Raw genomic sequence first — 19,129 nt, 5'->3', positions numbered from 1 at the left:
TCTCTCTCTCTCTCCCTCTTCCTTTCTCTCTCAAATCAATAAAAATATATTTTTTTTAAAAAGGGAGAATCCACAACCGAAGATAGATAACTGTTAATATTGACATTACTTTGAACTATAAGTTTAAAAATATATCTTGGTATTACCATAAATAACATACTCAAGTTGAAATTGATGTTACTGAAATTGAAAGCAGGTTTCACATTAATTTTTTCTTTTTTTGGCTTAAACAACAGACATTTATTTCTCATTGTTCTGGAGGCTGGTAAGTCCTTTCTCAATTTCAGCTCTGATAGGTGTACTTCTGGATCCTTACTGTCCTAAACAAGTCCAACTCTTAGTGCACACTTTAACAATGCATAAAATAACAAAACAGAATACAACTTTTATATTATTGAACTTTATGTACAAAATCATTTGATTTCAAATAAACATTTAATGTAAAAACAAACGTTCTTTTAAACTGATTTTTTTTACATCTACTGTACCTTTCAAATGCTTTATCATCTTACATGATTTCTTCAAAATCTCTTATCAAGGGTACATATAGAAAAGCATTTTTTTTATAAATAGAAACAAAGGGATTTTTTCAGCTCTTATAAGATGACATAAAAAGTTTACTCAACAGAAGTAATTTCATTACTATTTGGGGGAGGGAATCACCAACTTTTTGTGCAAACAATGCTAGCCTTCTTTTAAGCATTAAGAGCATTACTGCTTAAGAAATGACATAAGCAAAATTTCTACACCTACATCTCCCCTAAAATAATCTATTTTTTTTTTTTACATATGTGCACAGCTTTAGCAAATTAAAGCCGGAGAGAAATGCTCAAGATCTGCTACCCATAGGTGTGATCAGAGTTTACTGTAACTCATCATTTGGAGAGCTTACCAATCAAGGCGTCTGTAATGAAAGCTGCAGTTTCCCTCTTTCCTATCTTTTTAACACAAAAATGAATAACTAAGAATTTAATACTGGATGACAAAGCACATCCACACTATCAGTTAAATAGCCTCACAGTTAAACACATCTTAAAGACCAATCAAATCAGTATTTACATTTTATAAATTTCTGAAGACACCATTAGAAAGCTTATATATCCCTTCATTAAACAAAATAGGGAACTGCATCTGATGGTGGTGGAATGAAATTAAAAATACCTGTATTTACAGCAGCATTGTTCCTTTATAAATAAAGAATATGAAAATGCAATTATCTTTAAGGATAATAAAAAATTGAGGTGATGTTACTCAACCACAGTGCTTGAAGTTGGAATAAAAATCTATTGGTGCTTGTTAATGTGCCAGTAGTGAAACCACTTTCTGTTGGAGAAAATCCAACTGCAAATATGTGCATAAAACACATATAACACAGGGCAAAATTGCTCAAAACAATTCAAGTCAGCTTATCTGTACTGGATATTCTAATCGTGAAACACATTACAAAGACATCCTTGTAAAGAGAAAAATGTTATGCTTTCTGTTTCATTTTTATAGAACATTTCTTCCCTCAAAAGTGGCATCTTCAAAATCTCAAATTCTTCCCTTGGTTTACAATCCTAATGAAAAGATGTGGACAGTTTAATTTTCCATGTGTTTACCTAACTGGGGGAAGAAAAAAACCAAACTGTAAAACGTTCAAGTTTAAAAAAATATACTGGGTGAGCAATACACTAAAATTATCAACGTAAAATAAATGGTAAGTAATCTTAACATTTCACTGTCGAATGTGAAAAATTAACATCTCAAACAGGCATAAGATGAAGAAGTGCTTTTTTCAAATTGTAAAATCAATTTATGCAATGCAAAATATCTTGAGTGTTGTAATTTTTCATTTTAAATTGATTTCAAAATCAAGGATCAAGGTTTGATTGCAAATGGTAATGCAATATAATTTCACAAAAACCTTCAATTTTAAAAAAAGGGAATCACATTCTAATTTTCCCTCCCCAAGAAAATATTTCACAAAGCAGAAAAACAGCCAGTCACAAATGCAAAAAAATTATAATTTAAATATATGAAATAATTTCTATATTATCGATTTATTTCATAAGACAATTGTTGAAGTTAAAAAATACTTTCTTTGAAGTATTGCTTTTCATGCTCAAACGAGAGAATGTTGTAATGACATCAATAAAACTGATATACATGTAATGCTGCCTAATGAAGTAGAACCCTGATACAAATATCCTTGTTGAAATCATTTACTTCATCTTAACAGTGCCTGTTTGGAATCTATGATTAAAAAACAAAAACAAAACTCTTCCTAGAGGCTGAACTCCCTAGAATGCAATTTCAGTGTTTGTCCACGACACAGGGTTAGGCCGTTTCTTCTCAGAGTTTTTGCTTTTTGCTCTGTTTTGAAACCCCTGAGACACCATCTGTTTCCGAAGCTTTCTCTTTTGAGTTAATTTCACTAAATCCATTTGCTGTCCCATTTTGTTCTTCAGTGATATCTTCATTTGCAGGTGAAGCAGATTCTCCTTTCTCTAGTTTTTGCTGCATTTCACGGAGCTTGGTAACAGCTTTATCTATTGACATTATGCTAATAAGATTAAAGTCATGCATGCTGACTAGATGAAGCATGAAGTTTCGACATAAATTCTTCTTAATTATTTTCTGTCCATAGTTTTCTACAAACAGCATACAGGCGTGATTCATTTGATTGTCAGCAATAAACCTATTTAACAAAAACAACACAAAACATCAATAACGATACAAAGCATTTTTGTCAAGTGGAACAGTGATAACCATTATAGGACACTAAGACTATCCAAATCTAGTAAGCGATGATTTAGCAAGAAGTAACACTATAGTAAATGTGAGATTCAGTAACTTGAATGAGCTTAGTATTTAAAATATTTAAAGGGATGTGATTAAATCAGAGTTTAAATAGTATCATTTCTGTTTTTCCTAATTACATACAGCAGTATTGAAAGTATAACATTTTCTCTTGCCAGTAGCACTTTCATTAACTCTATATACACAATATCTCCTTTATTTTCTCCCTTGATTTTGATATACTTTCCTATTTCTGAAGCAATGTTTTTCTACATTTTCAGATCATGGTAGACCTCTAAAAAAATGAAGATATCACAACAAATAAATATGGCACAGTGTGGTTGTGTTGGTGGAAAGTGAATTGAGGGTATATACAATGAATAAAATTTGAGAGAAATAGGAGAATGGCTCTGTTATCCACAGGAACTGAGTGTCCAACAGAGTCCCAAAAGGCCTGCCTGAAGGTTTTTAAAAACCCAAATAGTTTGCCCAACTATTTGCCTCTTTATAATGCCAGTATACAATGAACCCCAAGAATTGTGCTAATACATTTAGATCAAAGAATTAAAATAGAACTCAATAAAGTAATGTGACTAAAATTCTACCTTGAAACTGGCATTATCAGGACAAAAGGAAAAACATTTAACCCAAACTTCTGCATACATACTTTACTCCTTAGTACCCCTAGACTGGGGGACCAGGTAAACATTTTCTGTAAAAAGCTAGATATAAATACTTAAAGCTATATAAGCCATATGTGATCTGCCATCTTCCTCTTTTCCTTTTTCAGTACCCACTAATCATGTGAAGACTATCCTTTATAATAAAAGGCTAATATGCAAATCGACCGAACAGCGGAATGACCAGTTGCTATGACACACACTGACCACCAGGGGGCAGGTGCTCAACGCAGGAGCTGCCCCCTGGTGGTCAGTGCGCTCCCATAGGGGGAGCACTGCTCAGACAGAAGCCAGGCTCACAGTTGGTGAGCACAGTAGCGGGAGCCTCTCCCGCCTCCATAGCAGCACTAAGGACCCCTTGGGGGAGGTCCGACTGCCGGCTTAGAGGGAGCAGGCCTAACCCGGCAGTCAGACATCCCCCATGGGGTCCCGGACCTGTGAGAGGGTATAGGCTGGACTGAGGGGGACGCTCCCTCCACCCCCCCCACCCGCCCAGTGCACGAATGTCATGCTCTGGGCCTCTGGTTCTTAGATGAAGGGAGTATATAAAAAAATGCTACAGGCCATACAACCAGACATCTTTATGTACCAATAACCCGTCACTCACCAAGAGTAAGGAAACAAAAGTATTCCCTCCCATTTATTTCACTATCTATAAATGAAAAACTTTGGATGCTTGTACTATAGAAGAAAATCTCAAATGAGGATCTAATAATAATGAAGGCAGAGAAGAAAATGTAGTCACAGGAAAATAGTTCACATAGGGAAGGAGGCAGATCTGCAGAAGAAATAATGCTTTGGAACATGTAGTGACAAAGGCATGAGAAATAGGATTGTTTTACCTTGCCTCCTATGAAATGGTAGTAAATCAAAAAAAACTACTTATATTTTACTCTGATTAAGCAATTTTTAAAACTGTGGTAATAACTGTGATAAGTAATTTTCAGGATTTCCAGGAATATAGCACATGGCATTTACTTTTTGTATTCTCTGGCAATAAAAGGAATAAAAATTGGGTCATTAAAAAGGGACATATTAAAAATAAAAATCTGCTGAAGAGCTAGCACTTTCCTGATACGTTCTCTGAGCATCACCATTTTTCTCTATGCAATTATAATACTTTGGATTAGGATAAGATTTAGGACACAGTGTATCTAAATTAACGGAATTTTATATAAGATTCTAACACAAGTAGATTTATAGAATGTGAAGCAGTAAAAAGAATATAAAGGAAATGGAATATTTAAATTTAGAAATACCCTACCCATGCTTCATGACATGGAGATTCCATAGTTTCATCACTTCTTTCTCTCCTTCATTAACATCAGAAAATTCCTCAATTTGCTAAAAATAAAAAAAATTTAAAAAAGAAAACACCTATTAAATGCAGAGAAATAATATAAATATTATTTCTAAGAAAAAATTGTGAGAATGTCAAAAACAGATTTTTATAACTAAAAATACCACAACTTATTTATACAGCAAAGTGGCAACGTTTCTTAAAAACCACTTCTGTTTAAGCAGTAATTTTAAAAAGGAATTCCTAAGTTACGTACTGGTTACCTATAAATACAATGAACACACTATAAAAATCATAAGAAAACCTGTATTTCTTCACCTGGTAACTGTTTAAATGAGACAGTTATAAAATGTGCATTCCTGAATTCCTTAATTTAGAAAAAGTTCCTTCACAAAGTCAAAAGTTTAATTCATATTAAACAATTAATAGTTTTCAAACAAAAACCTTTTAATCACAAAATTCTAAAATCATTGTCAATAATGATAACAGTAATAATTACTGTAATGGTTTTTTCTCTTAGCCATTCGGGATCTTTTTCATCTTCACTATCTACTTCCATTTCTTGTGGACGGAGAGGTAAACAAGTATCACTATGGAAATACAGACGATTGTGTCCGCTACTGTATGTTCGTTGCTGTTCTACTTCTCCATCTTCAGATTCAAGAAATTCAGACATGCTTGCTTTTGTTCGTTTTGGCCTAATGAAAAGAAATGTTGATGTAATATCAATTGATAGGGTTCTTTATATTTCACATCACCCAAATAGATTACATACTTTTCTTAGGGGTTTTGTACCTAGATCTACTAGGAGCATTATTTAATCCCCACAACCACTGCAGCAATAGTGACATTAACATTTAAAACACAGGGAAAAGCTGTAAGGAGGAAGTGAGAAACCCTTATAGAAGCAGGAGCCAGGGAGGTTGATAAAGCAATATACCACTCAGAGAATTAGCCACTGCCCCATCTGTTCTTCCACCATCATCAATAAAATCCAGAGAATAAACTTGTGTGACCTTTCTACCTACCTGCACACAAGAATGTGTGTGATAGGCGTTCTCTTTACAGGTCCATTGCGACTAAAAGCAAATCCAGGTTGGCGATGAATATCCTGAGGATTTCCTGCATAGGAGCCATCATAACACTCGTTGATAGAAACATCTATCCTAGCACCTTTTGGATGATACTGTTAACAAAAATGGCAAGGATTTTAGGAAAAGAAAATATTATTCTACCCTAAATACCCATCACTCCAATTTAATTAATTTAAAAAGTGCTGTAGTTTTTAGCATGGTGAAAAGGAAATCAGAGAACCTAGAACAAAAAAGATCTAATGTGGCTCAGTTGTTGAGCGTTAACCTATGAACCAGGAGGTCACGGTTCAATGTCCGATCATGGCACATGCTCAGGCTGTGGGATCAATCCCCAGGAGGGGGTGTGCCAATCAATGATTCTCTCCCATCATTGATGTTTCTATCTCTCCCACCCTCCCTGAAAGCAATAAAAAAATTTTTCAAAAAGGGATCTGTGTTAAGCCCTGGCTTGTGTAGCTTATTGGTAGGGGCATTGGCCCTCGCAGTAAAGGGTAGCAGGTTAGATTCCTGGTGAAGGGCACATACCTGGTTGCAGGTTTAATCCCCAGCCTAGGTTGGGGCACTTGCAGGGGGCAACCAATCCATGTGTCTCACAACAATGACGTTTCTCTCTCTCTTCCGCCTCCCACACTCTAAAAATCAATGGAAAAAATATCCTTGGGTGAGGATTAACGAACAACAAAAAGATCTATGTTAAAATCCTGGCTATGCCATTTATTGGCTTCATAACTTTTTACAAATTATTTCTCATCTGAACAAGAATAAGGAAATCACCACTTAATTCAAAAAGTTGGTGTGAGGATTAATGTGAGTCAATATAGGTGCATTACATGTAAACCAAACCATTCACTGTAATTCACATACATAGCAATCCACCCAAAAGCAGAAATTTTGGTATTTTGTACCAAGTACAATTTTGGAAAGTCAAATTGTCTTATATATATTAGTAAGAAAAAAAAAGTTACATACAACATAATTGAAGATAAACCTGCTGTGGCACAGTTTAAGATGCTTGAGTAAACTATAAAGTTTTCGGCAGTTCAGAGTGCACCAAGGGCAATGTAGGTCATCTCTTGCTTCAGTCTGTTGTCTTGTATTGTTGTTATAAAGGAACTTTAAAATAAAAAAAAAAAGGAAAGCTCCAACTTACACATCTCAAAACTTTTTTTCAATATCCCCTTTAAAAATAGTTAAAACAAATTAAAAGAAAAATCAGAGATATTGTCTTTTTACTTAAATATCCAAAATATTTCATACGTAAACATGCAAAACAAAGGCATTTCATAATTACTTATGTAACTGGTTCAGCTATGTTTACCTGATAAAATATTCTTAATTTTTGTCGGTTTTCATTTGAAGTATCTTTTTCTTTCCTCGTTTGTAGATCTGTAGTCAATGATTCTTTAACAGCTGAAAATACATACTTTTATATTTAATGCCAATATCTGCTTCTAAGTGAGATAATATATCTTTGTGAAAATAATTAAACATTAAAGGTTTCACAGAATTCTACTTGTGGTTTTTAGTACAGTTTTTGTTCTTATCCTCAGGGGAACAATCCCACTTAATCAATACTCCTAATCATACATTTAGGTCTTTATTGGCAAGAGCCATACTTTTCCTTTAAAAACAACCTCTTGCCCTAACCGGTTTGGCTCTGTGGATAGAGCGTCGGCCTGCGAACTGAAGGGTCCCAGGTTCGATTCCGGGCAAGGGCATGTACCTTGGTTGCGGGCACATCCCCAGTAGGAGGTGTGCAGGAGGCAGCTGAATCGATGTTTCTCTCTCATCAATGTTTCTAACTCTCTATCCCCCTCTCCTTCTCCCTTCCTCTCTGTAAAAAATCAATAAAACGTATTTAAAAAACCATCTCTTATGTCCTATATCATTAGAAAAGTAACTCCAAGTAATTATATATAGTCACTGTAATGTTTTAAGGACTTTGAGGTCAGAGTGTGGTTTAGTGAGCAGATATCCATTAAGTGCTGGTTTAACATAAATTAAGTAAAAAATGATTGTATATTGCCCAGCCAGTGTGGCTCAGCACATTGAGTGTCATCCCATGCACTAAGAGGTCACCAGTTTGATTCCCAGTCTGGGCACATGCCAGGGTAGCAGGCTTGATCCCCAATAGGGGGCGTGCAGGAAGCAACTGATTGATATTTCTCTCTCTCTCCCCCCATTCTTCCTCTCTCTCTGAAAATCATAAAAACATATATTTTAAAAAATGATTGTATTAAGCCTTAGCCGGTTTGGCTCAGTGGATAGATCACTGGCCTGTGGACTGAAGAGTCCCGGGTTTGATTCCGGTTGGGGGCACATGCCTGGGTTGTGGGATTGACCCCCCAGTAGGGGGCGTGCAGGAGGCAGCCAATCAATGACTCTCTCTCTCTCCCTTTCACTTTGAGATCAATATATTAAAAAAATAAAAAAATGATTGTATTAATATCATTCCAAATCCAAAAAATAATCACCATTAATAATTTTGGTATACTTACTTACATACTTAAAATGTTTTTATTTTCTCTGACATAACTAAGTATTTTACAGATACAATTTTGTATAAAATTTTTTTCTCATTTTCTTTTAAACTCTTTTACCTATCTGACTGGCTGGCCACAAAATATTTTGAGAAGTGACAGAATTTACTTGAGAAATATTTTCTCTGACACAGCCGTTTTTTCTAGCTTTTTAATCTGACTTTTATAATGACTTGCACACAATAAATGGGCATGAGGGGTCAAAGACAGGGAACTTATAAGTCTTCTGCCTTCTTTAACAGACTTAGACTTGGATAACCTCAGGTAAAGGCAGTGTTCCTATCAGGCAGACACAAAATGACAGATCAGTGCAACCTGGACCTTAACTCAGCAGAGGTAACTACATTTGTAAAAGTTTTCCCTCTTAAAAAATTACTCAAAATTTAACCTGGCAAAATTCAGGTTATAATGACCCACTTCCAGCTCTAATATTATAAAAACACTCTGAAACATTGAATTCAGTTCTACAACATATACAGAATTTTACATGAATTATAAAAAACATACAATCCCAAAGCTCTATTACCAACCTGCAATTTCAAAATCCTAAAAGCTCTGAAAACCAATAGTTTCCCTCACGAATTTGAGGCAAAATAATTTAGTGGAAAAACCTGTCCTAAACTGGCATAGGCTATCTATAGACCTCATGTGGAGGTGTTATATATGGCATATATACTATATCATGCTTCTAAAATAAAATAAAATAAAATAAAATAAAAAATAAGTCCCAGACACATCTTACACAAAGGTTTTGGATAAAATACTGTTAATATGTGCTTTAACACAAAACTTTACTATCCTGGCTCATAGTTTGTTTCTCTAATAAGTCAAATATTTCCCAAAGAATAATTTTTAGAGCAAATGACCAAAAATTAATCTAAAGCCTAAACCCTAAGTAACTCTGTAAAACATTATTTTGACAACAATGTCTTCTTACCAATAGTTTGAGTAGGTTTAACTGAACCAGGCTTGTTTTCTTGATGGAGACTCTCTGAATTTCTAGTGGCAAGAGGCTTGGCAATAGGAGCTGTAGATTTATCATTGGTCTCTCCTGTCCAACGAAGAGTGAACTGTAACGTAGGTCCCTGAGAAAATGTTTCAAATGGAGGCAGCCTCTAAAAAAGAAAAAACATGAAAAGAATAAAGGAAGATTCCATATAACAAATTGAAAGAAACTGTAGAAACTTAAGTATTTATTAAAAGTTAATTTATAATTTAATTAAATTATAATTAAATCAACAGACTTTTTTCTTGAAACCCAAAATGCCTACATCAATGGCCAGGTAAGTCATGTAAATGTACAGCACAGTAGAGAGCATAGTATTGGAGTGTTCAAGTTGTCTAAAAAAGACAGCAACTTATGAGCAGTAGCTGAATTATTGCCAGACACAAACATTGGCCCAGCACAGCCATATTTTCAAAAGAAGTCAGAAATCCAAGTTCTAATTGGGAATCTTGCCATTTTTATATTGGTAACCAATTTAGAATGTTTTTTTCTGGACCAATACAAAAGTTTTTTTTTAACAAAAGTTCAATGTGAAAATGAACAGGACTCGATTTTTATATTGTAGTAAAACAAGTGCTGTGGAGAGGGGACATGTGGAAGCAGTTGATTTCTCTGGTGACTACATCCATTCTTTATACTCTTCCAAGACTTCTAACATGATGATACTTTTTCCTCGTATTACCACTATTCCAATATTGTTCTATTGCCCACCAGTTGCCATCTCCACACATTCATCTATCACAAGATTCATAAAGGGGTCAAATCCCTGCAATATTCCTTGGACATGTCTGCCACCATTTAATTTCAATAACTTCTTGTCTATAAATGTTTTAACTCGAGAGGGTGAGCTTTGTTCATGGTGTCTAAGTGAGCTCAAACATACCTCCTTAGAATATTTTTTAAAAAACATCAAGCCCTAACCGGTTTGGCTCAGTGGATAGAGCGTCGGCCTGCGGACTGAAAGGTCCCAGGTTCGATTCCGGTCAGGGGCATGTACCTTAGATGCGGGCACATACCCTGTGGGGAGTGTGCAGGAGGCAGCTGATCGATGTTTCTCTCTCATTGATGTTTCTAACTCTCTATCCCTCTCCCTTCCTCTCTGTAAAAAAATCAATAAAATATATATTAAAAAAAAACACATCAAGTAAACTGTAGTACCTAAAGCCTGCCAGTTTTTAGACACTGTTTGATGACTACTTTCTTGGCTTTCCTCCTCCACCTCTAATCACTTATAAAACTACTTAATATCTTCTCTTGGTCTTCTTAGCTCCTAGTAACATTTAGCTATGTGCCTCTACCTCTCACCCATCCTTAAGGATTTACCTATTATTAGGCCAATGATCCCAAATTGGTTCTCCATTGTTTATACTTGAGTTCTAAACCCAACCACCTCTTGGACATATGAGCTCCTGTTTATTTCACTGCCATACAAGCCTTAACTCCTTCTACATCTTTATTACAAATAATTATCTTAAAGCTATAATTTTAGACTGGAAAGAGGTAAAAATGTGGTCAGATAAACTGGTTTTGATCTAGTAAGTCCATATTTAGGAACTAATCTTCAAAACATACTAGAGGCCCTGTACATGAAAATTTGTACACTTGTGGGGAGGGGGTGTCCCTCAGTCCGGGAGCCCTCGGGGGATGTCTGACTGCCTCGGAGGTGGGAGAGGCTCCCACCACCACCACTGCATTCGCCAACCATGAGTTTGGCTTCTGGAGGAGCAGTGCTCCCACTGACCACCAGGGGGCAGCTCCTGCATTGAGTACCTGCCCCCTGGTGGTCAGTGTGCATCATAGCGACTAGTTGTTCCACCGTTTGGTCAACTTGCAAATTAGCTTTTTATTATATAGGATTTGCAATGCAAAAAGATACATGTACAAATATATTCACTACATTTTTTAAAACAAAAAGATTTTACATGAATTATAATAACCAAATTATATATTAAAATGGCATTGGTTTAGTAAATTATGGAACAGAATACCACAGAGCTTTTAAAAAGAAAGAAATCCATATGATCTGATTCAAAAGGATGCCATTTCATATTGCCTCAAACAATTTCTTGGGAAAAACTAACAATTCATATAAATACAACCTTTATTTTCTCATGGATAAACCTAACAAACTTTATCATTTTTATCCATATTGTCCATCTGCCCTCCAGTAAGGTTTACCAACTTATTCTTAAAGCATTATTTGAAAGTATGTGTCCTCACATATCCAACTATGAACTATCAATCTTTAAAACTGTTGTCATACGAGCAGTCAAAAGTAATTATCTCTGATTTTGTTTGCATGTTTTTTAATACTAGTAAGAATGAATTTGCTGGCCATCTATATTTGTTGCTTTAAGAACTGCCTGAGCTCAGCTGGTGTGGATCAGTAGTTGAGTGTCGACCCATGCACCAAGAGGTCATGGGTTCGATTCCTGTTCAGGGCACATGGCAGGGTTGGGAGCTCAATCCCCAGTTGGAGAGTGTGCAGGAGGCAGCCAATTGATGTTGATATTTCTCTCTTGTAGATATTTCTATCTCTCTCTCCCTGCCTCTCTCTCTAAAATAAATAAAACATATTTTTTAAAAACATAAAAACTACCTATCCTCTATCCATTTTTCTAATTTGATTGCTTATCTTTTTGTTATTGAGTTATAAGCCTAGGTATTCGTAATAGTAGCCTTCTATAAGTTACAAATATTTCCCCAACCCATATTTTAAATTTAGTTATTTGCATGTAGAAATAACCCACTTTTAGTAATTTTTTTATGCTTTCTACCTGTTGCATCACACTTAGAAGAGCTTTCCTCAGAAAAAGATTATATGAATATTCATCTACATTTTCTGTTATGCATTATTTATTTCTACATTTACATTTATGAGCCTTCTGGAATTTCTTAGGTCTAAGTTTATTTCCAGATGGCTAGAGACCAATTCTGTCACGATTAATGAACAGTCTTTCCCACACAGATGTACCACCAATTTTATCATGACTAAATTTCAAATGTATATGAAACCATTTCAGAACTATGCTTCCTGATCTGCTTATATCGTATCATTTAAGTTCTATTACGTTTATAGTATGTTCTACCCCCTGTTAAGTAAAGGTTCTCTGGAAACTTTTCCGTAATATTCCTTAGTATTATTACACGTTATTCTAGGATTACTTAAAACTAATTTTAAGGCTTAAAAAAATCTTTTTGAGGATTTTGCTTGTGATGGTACAATGATCTTATATTTAGAAATAAATGACATTTTGTTGAGCCTGCCTATTTAAGAAATGTATGGATGCCTATTTATCAAGTCTCTTAGAAGAATTATGTTAAGTGTGCTTCATTTAAGTCCAGCAGATTTCTTAATAAATTTATTAGTCATCATGTTACCTGCTGTTACTATGAATGGGATTTAAAATAGCAGTTAACATTTATTGAGCACTTATTTTATGCCAGGCACAGTGCTAAACAAACTTCATTATTTCAGTTAATCCATCAACTCTATGCCTTGTTCTATACATGAGAAAACCAAAACACAAAGCTTAAGTAACTTGCTGGATGCCACATAGCAAGGAGTGAAAATCTAAATTTGGTCTGGCTCCAAGGAGGATTCCTTCCATTAAATACTCTAACTAGGTAAATTTTATTTGTGTTTTCCAAAGTACAAAAACAAAGGACTCCACTTCCAACATAAATTTGCATTTGAGGGAGAAAAACACCAATAAAAAAATGGGAGTTCATAACTATAACGTGCTCAACCTTCTAAATAGTCCATACCTTCCCATCAAGAATAGTCTCCCATGTTGCTCTTTTCTTGCTTATTGGACATTCTTCCATTTCCTGCATGGCTACTTCATACTCCCCATCTAAAAGCTGTAAGCGCCTGTTAGACAAACACATACACTTTAAAGTAACCTGTGTTATTATTGTAAGTACATAAATTCTACATCTTTAGATTTATAAAGCATTTATTAAATTTATAAACTAGCTTATATACCGAACAAAATTTTAAAATATACCTATACTCCATTCTTGACACAAGCAATTTTAATGGTTTCCACTCTTAACTACTATTACTATAGAATTATTTTATTAATGCAGCTACTCAGATATAACCTTAAACATTTAAAGTATAATATACCTATGGCCTCAAAACTTAGCAAGTTTTAAACACTAAGTATAAAGTATGTGTGCAGGCTTTATTTGTAAAAATGGGATAGTGTTACAATACTTGCCTTAGGGGACTACTAAGAATTATACTTCTGTTATTTTTACCTACTGTAAATATTTGAAATAGAGTTCTTGACTTTTATACTTGACCAATAATAAAAAAAAAATTATGATTACAATGACGAGTCTAATAACTATAAGATCCTGGGGGCACCTGGCACATATAGGTGCTCAATAAATATTTCATGGGTAAATGAAGTACCAGCTGAATAAAAAAATCAACTAAATTATACCCATAGTATAGTTTTAATGTGTGTGTGTGTGTATGTATGTGTGTGTGTGTGTGTATATATAATTTACATTTTTAAACACTGGTAACACTATACTAAATAGCATTCTTCAATTATGCTCAACAATTCATTATATATAGCAAGAAGGAACCTGGCTTCTCTTCATCAGTCTTAAGAAAAAATCTGTTAGGTGATAACAGCTAACATTTATCGAGTGCTTACGATGTGCCAGGCACTATTTTAAAGACTTTACATAGTTGATTTAATCTTCCCAACAGTTCTATGAAGATGCTATTACTCCATTTTTCAGAAGAAAAAAATGAGGAACAGAGAGGTTAAGTAACTTGCCTTAAGATGACACAGTAAATAGCCAGAACTAGCAATTAAATCCAGACAATCTGTCTCCAAAGACTGACTCTTAAGACAAATGACTTTGAGACTTAAGAATTTTTGTCTTGCCCTAGCCAGTTTGTTCAGTGGTTAGAGCATCAGCCTGTGCACTGAAGGGACCTGGGTTCAATTCCAGTCAAAGGCATGTACCTCGGTTGCAGACTCAATCCCCAGCTCTGGTCGGGGCGCATGCAGGAAGCAACCAATCGATGTCTCTTTCACATCGATGTTTTTCTCTCTGCCTCTCCCTCTCCCTTCCACTCTCTCTCTCTAAACAAAAAAAAAAAAAGGAATTTTTGTCTTTATGCTGTACTTGAATTTATTCCTCTTCAATAGAATGCAAAGCTATTTTAACTTAATATTTTAAAAAGCTAATTTTATTTAAATAGATAATATATTCATATACTTCTAAATTGAAAAGAAGCTTCCCTCATGCATCTACATAGGTATATAATATTCTATTCTGATTGTATATTTGATAGGTTCGATCGAATTTACCTTCCTACCTGTAATGTATGAAGCCCTTCTCCCCTAAAGCTTGATCATTAGTGCTTTTTCTTTTATCTCTGCCAAACTGGTAAGTGAAAAAAATGACATCTCAGTGTACTTTTATATACAGATATCTTTTAATTGCTTAAGAACCATATATATATATTGTGTGTGTGTGTATTTGTGTGTGTAAACATCTTTATCATATCTCTTGCCCATTCTTCAAGGGCTGTGGTATTTTTCTTTTTACTTAGTATGATCTTTTTGTATTAGAGGAATAAGACATCTATCTATAGTATGAGTTAAAATTAATTTCCTTGACTTTCATTTTTTACTTTTTTTCTGCTTTCAGAAGTAATTTTATATTTTTGCTCAATATGTCATACTTTTTCTATATATTTTTTTGAATTCTGATTATTCTTTAAGGAGACTTTAATTTCTGAGACTATAAAAAGAATCTTTACACATCTAACTCCCCAGATCTTGGCTTGCAAATACTTTACTAAAAGGAACCAAGATTCCTTGAAGAAATGGCCAATTCCAGAGCAGAGGTAGAAAAAGGAGAATGTAAGCTGGAAATATTTTACTACCCTAGAAAATAAGGAAAAACAAACAAAGTAAAACAAAAAAAATACTTAAGTCAAAAGAACACAGGAGTCTGCTTAGAGGTGCTTTTCCTGACCAAATTTGGGACAATTTGTATATTAAAATGAATAACCACATGAATAGATTAGAGCAGATTGAATAAAAATAGAATTTGTTAATTCACTCGCCCTTTTGTTATTTTAAGTTGAGGGAAGGAATGCTCTACTTTATAGGAAACTGCCAATAAAAGTAGAAGAAATGATAGAAAGTTACCAATTGGCAACTGTCATGAGAATAATTCATTTAATCAAGAATCCTCAATGGATGCCATACTGCTGGGTAAAAGGACATTTACCCAGTTTCATGTATTAACACAGAAATTACATACTGATTAATTACAGAGCTCAGCTGTTAGTGTGTCTTATCAATGCGACATGGTTGTAGGTTCAATCCCTGAGCAATCTCAGGGTAACCAATCGATGTCTCTCTCACACATTGATGTTTCTCTCTATCTCTCCCCATCCCTTCCACTCTCCCTAAAAGCAATCAATGGGAAAATATCCTCAGGTGAGCATTACAAAATAAATAAATAAATTAATTAATTAATTAATTAATTAAAGGTAAAAGGTATTGTATAATGGAGAAATATGGTGATACCTCCTTAATCAAGTGATCAAACCTATATTATCTGTGATGTGCAAAGAACATCACTATTTAGTTCCTGCTCAAATGTTTAACCTGAATATATTCATTAAGAAACCAACCACAAAAGTCCAAATTGAGAGAATTCTTCAAACCTACAGGCCTATACTTTAAAAAAAAGTGTCACAAAAAGCAAACAAACAAAACTGGAGAACTATTCCAATTCAAAGGAATCTGAACAGATATGGCAACTGACAAGTAACTACAGATAACAGTCCTCAATTGGGGGTAAAGGGTAAAGAGCTATAAATGACATTATTTGGGTTAATTGGGGAGACAGTATTATATTATGTTAAATTTCCTTAATATGATAGGTGTATTGTGATTGTGGAGGGAAATGTTCTTGTTCTTAGGAGACACACCCTGAAGTATTCAGCAGAAATGGAGTATCACAAACTTTCAAATCATTCATAAAAAACAAAGTATACACTCACGCCAAAACCGGTTTGGCTCAGTGGATAGAGCGTCGGCCTGCGGACTGAAGGGTCCCAGGTTCGATTCCGGTCAGGGGCATGTACCTGGGTTGTGGGCACATCCCCAGTAGGAGATGTGCAGGAGGCAGCTGATCGATGTTTCTCTCTCATCGATGTTTCTGGCTCTCTATCTCTCTCCCTTCCTCTCTGTAAAAAATCAATAAAATATATTTAAAAAAAAAAAAAAAAAAAAAGTATACACTCACAAATATAAGTTGAAGGGAAATTCTCCCATGGTTTTTTCATAGTTTTTATCATTAAATAAAAAGCAGTATTTCACATGTACATATTAAAAAATGTAATATATATGTAAGCAGTATTTCACATGTAACATTAAAAAATGTTAATATATATGTAAGGTATAATATATGTTAATAATTTTAAAAATAATTCAACATACCTCCCCATCCTGCCTAAAATAGAACATTTACCAACATCAATAAAGCCCAGTGTGCCATATCCTCATTGCTTCTCCCACAGACATAACCACTATCTCCTAGTACATGATTGTTATTTTCCATTTATTTTATTTTTTTTAAAATATATTTTATTGATTTTTTACAGAGAAGAAGGGAGAGGGATAGAGAGTTAGAAACATCGATGAGAGAGAAACATCGATCAGCTGCCTCCTGCACACTCCCCACCGGGGATGTGCCCGCAACCAAGGTACATGCCCTTGACCGGAATCGAACCTGGGACCCTTCAGTCCGCAGGCCGACGCTCTATCCACTGAGCCAAACTGGTCAGGGCTGTTATTTTCCATTTAAATCTTTGATCCACATTCAAATTTCCGACTTTAAAAAGACACTATATTTGTTCTGCCAATAGTAATACTGTGATATTAAGTGATATATTCTAAGACAATATGGTACCCAAATTTTGTGGTATTATTCCTAATCATCTTTGCTTTCCTATTAAAAGTTTTATACCTTTCTTTACATGGTGACTAGTTAAGTGATAATATTACAGCAACAAACTAGTACTTTTTAAAGAATACAAGGAATGTACTAGTTGCTACACTCAGTTCTTTATCCTATACTTGACAGTGAACTACCAGTGAGCAGCCTGGAGCCAGAAATATGTCATGTTATAGGTTTCACCTCCAATCCTGTCAAAAAAGAAACTGCAGCCCTGACCAGTTTGGCTCAGTGGCTAGAGCAGGGGTGGGCAAACTTTTTGACTCGAGGGCCACAATGGGTTCTTAAACTGGACCAGAGGGCCGGAACAAAAGCATGGATGGAGTGTTTGTGTGAACTAATATAAATTCAAAGTAAACATCATTACATAAAAGGGTACGGTCTTTTTTTTTTTAGTTTTATTCATTTCAAACGGGCCGGATCCGGCCCGAGGGCCGTAGTTTGCCCACGGCTGGGCTAGAGCGTCGGCCTGTGGACTGAAGAGTCCCAGGTTCGATTCCGGTCAAGGGCATGTACCTTGGTTGTGGGCACATCCCCAGTAGGGGGTGTGCAGGAGGCAGCTGATCGATGTTTCTCACTCTCTATTCCTCTCCCTTCCTCTCTGTAAAAAATCAATAAAATATATTTTTTTAAAAAAAGAAACTGCATTTGCCTCCTAGATCATCTTTTACTGGCAATTAGATGCTTTATTCCCAAATGAAAACTGATGAGATAATTATAAATCCAAGTGTTCTTTGCTACCCTGTGCCAAATGTACATAGAGACATACAATGATTACACACAATTTTCTTCCTTAATTTTAGTAATTACATAACCTCAAAATTTGCACAGGACCCACTGCATTCAGGTCTCTACTCATATATTACCCTCTCTGAGGCTTTCTCTGTAAAACAACCATTTATTCTCTTTATTTTTCTTCACAGCACTCACCACTAAGTGACATCAGTTGATATAATTTTTTGAAGGGGTGGTGTATGTTTCCTCCACTAGAAGTTCCATGAAGGCAGACATTTCATTGCCTTTTCACTACCTAGAACAGTATCTGACAGGGTAGACACTCAAAAAACACTTGCCAAATAATCTTAACTGAGCCATTCAAATAGTTCCTCATCTGTGTTTATAGTTTTCTATGTGATAAAGAGAAAATATTTTTTTTTCAGTCATAAGAATAAAGAGAAACAAAGGCAAAGAAATAATATCACCACTACATTCTACTTTGGGATAAAAAGATGTTCAGAACATTATGGGAACCTCACTTGTCCATCAGCGTTACCTGTTTTTATCAAATACTGTCATTTGTGCCACAAATGTCTTTTCCCCATCTTCACGATTTCGTTTTCTTCTAGCTGGAAGTTCTTCATTGACATCTGAATTTGATAAACATTTCTCATGAATAAAATATTCAAGCACAAATGTCCTATTTATGATATACAACCCCTTATTTATCCCAAATGAGGTACAAATTACACTAAGTTGCAATATAATATGCAGACTTACATGTTTCTAATGTTTTTATGATATATATGAATGTCCTACTTTTTGACACTCATTGACAGTAACCCCATATCTATTGAGAATAATCTTGACCTTGCTAGGCAAGAAGAAAAAAAATCCTCCTCATTCATGGTTTTTTTCAAGAACTTCAAAGGGTACTTAAAGATTCAAAGATTAGCCCAGCTGGTGTGACTCAGTGGTTGAGTGTCAACCCATGAACGAGATCA

General features: G+C 34.9%; 1 protein-coding gene across 1 annotated transcript in view; it reads right to left on the bottom strand.

Annotated features, from left to right (window-relative positions):
- Positions 1-215: 215 nt before the first annotated feature.
- The window catches only part of SUZ12 (SUZ12 polycomb repressive complex 2 subunit), a gene marked incomplete at its 5' end in the record, with an annotated part of 46,480 nt that continues 27,566 nt past the window's right edge, over positions 216-19,129 (bottom strand). The window contains 9 exons of the mRNA XM_005877635.2: positions 216-2,680; positions 4,726-4,805; positions 5,261-5,459; positions 5,790-5,947; positions 6,825-6,968; positions 7,174-7,265; positions 9,333-9,510; positions 13,170-13,275; positions 18,682-18,775. Of these exons, the coding sequence (XP_005877697.1) occupies positions 2,335-2,680; positions 4,726-4,805; positions 5,261-5,459; positions 5,790-5,947; positions 6,825-6,968; positions 7,174-7,265; positions 9,333-9,510; positions 13,170-13,275; positions 18,682-18,775 (1,397 nt within the window). The remainder of the gene's footprint in view (positions 2,681-4,725; positions 4,806-5,260; positions 5,460-5,789; positions 5,948-6,824; positions 6,969-7,173; positions 7,266-9,332; positions 9,511-13,169; positions 13,276-18,681; positions 18,776-19,129) is intronic.

The sequence above is a fragment of the Myotis brandtii genome, unplaced genomic scaffold, assembly GCF_000412655.1.
Source record: "Myotis brandtii unplaced genomic scaffold, ASM41265v1 scaffold523, whole genome shotgun sequence".
NCBI classification, from domain to species: domain Eukaryota; kingdom Metazoa; phylum Chordata; class Mammalia; order Chiroptera; family Vespertilionidae; genus Myotis; species Myotis brandtii.
The sequence above is the reverse complement of the archived record's forward strand: the minus strand, read 5'-3'. Positions and strand labels throughout refer to the sequence as shown.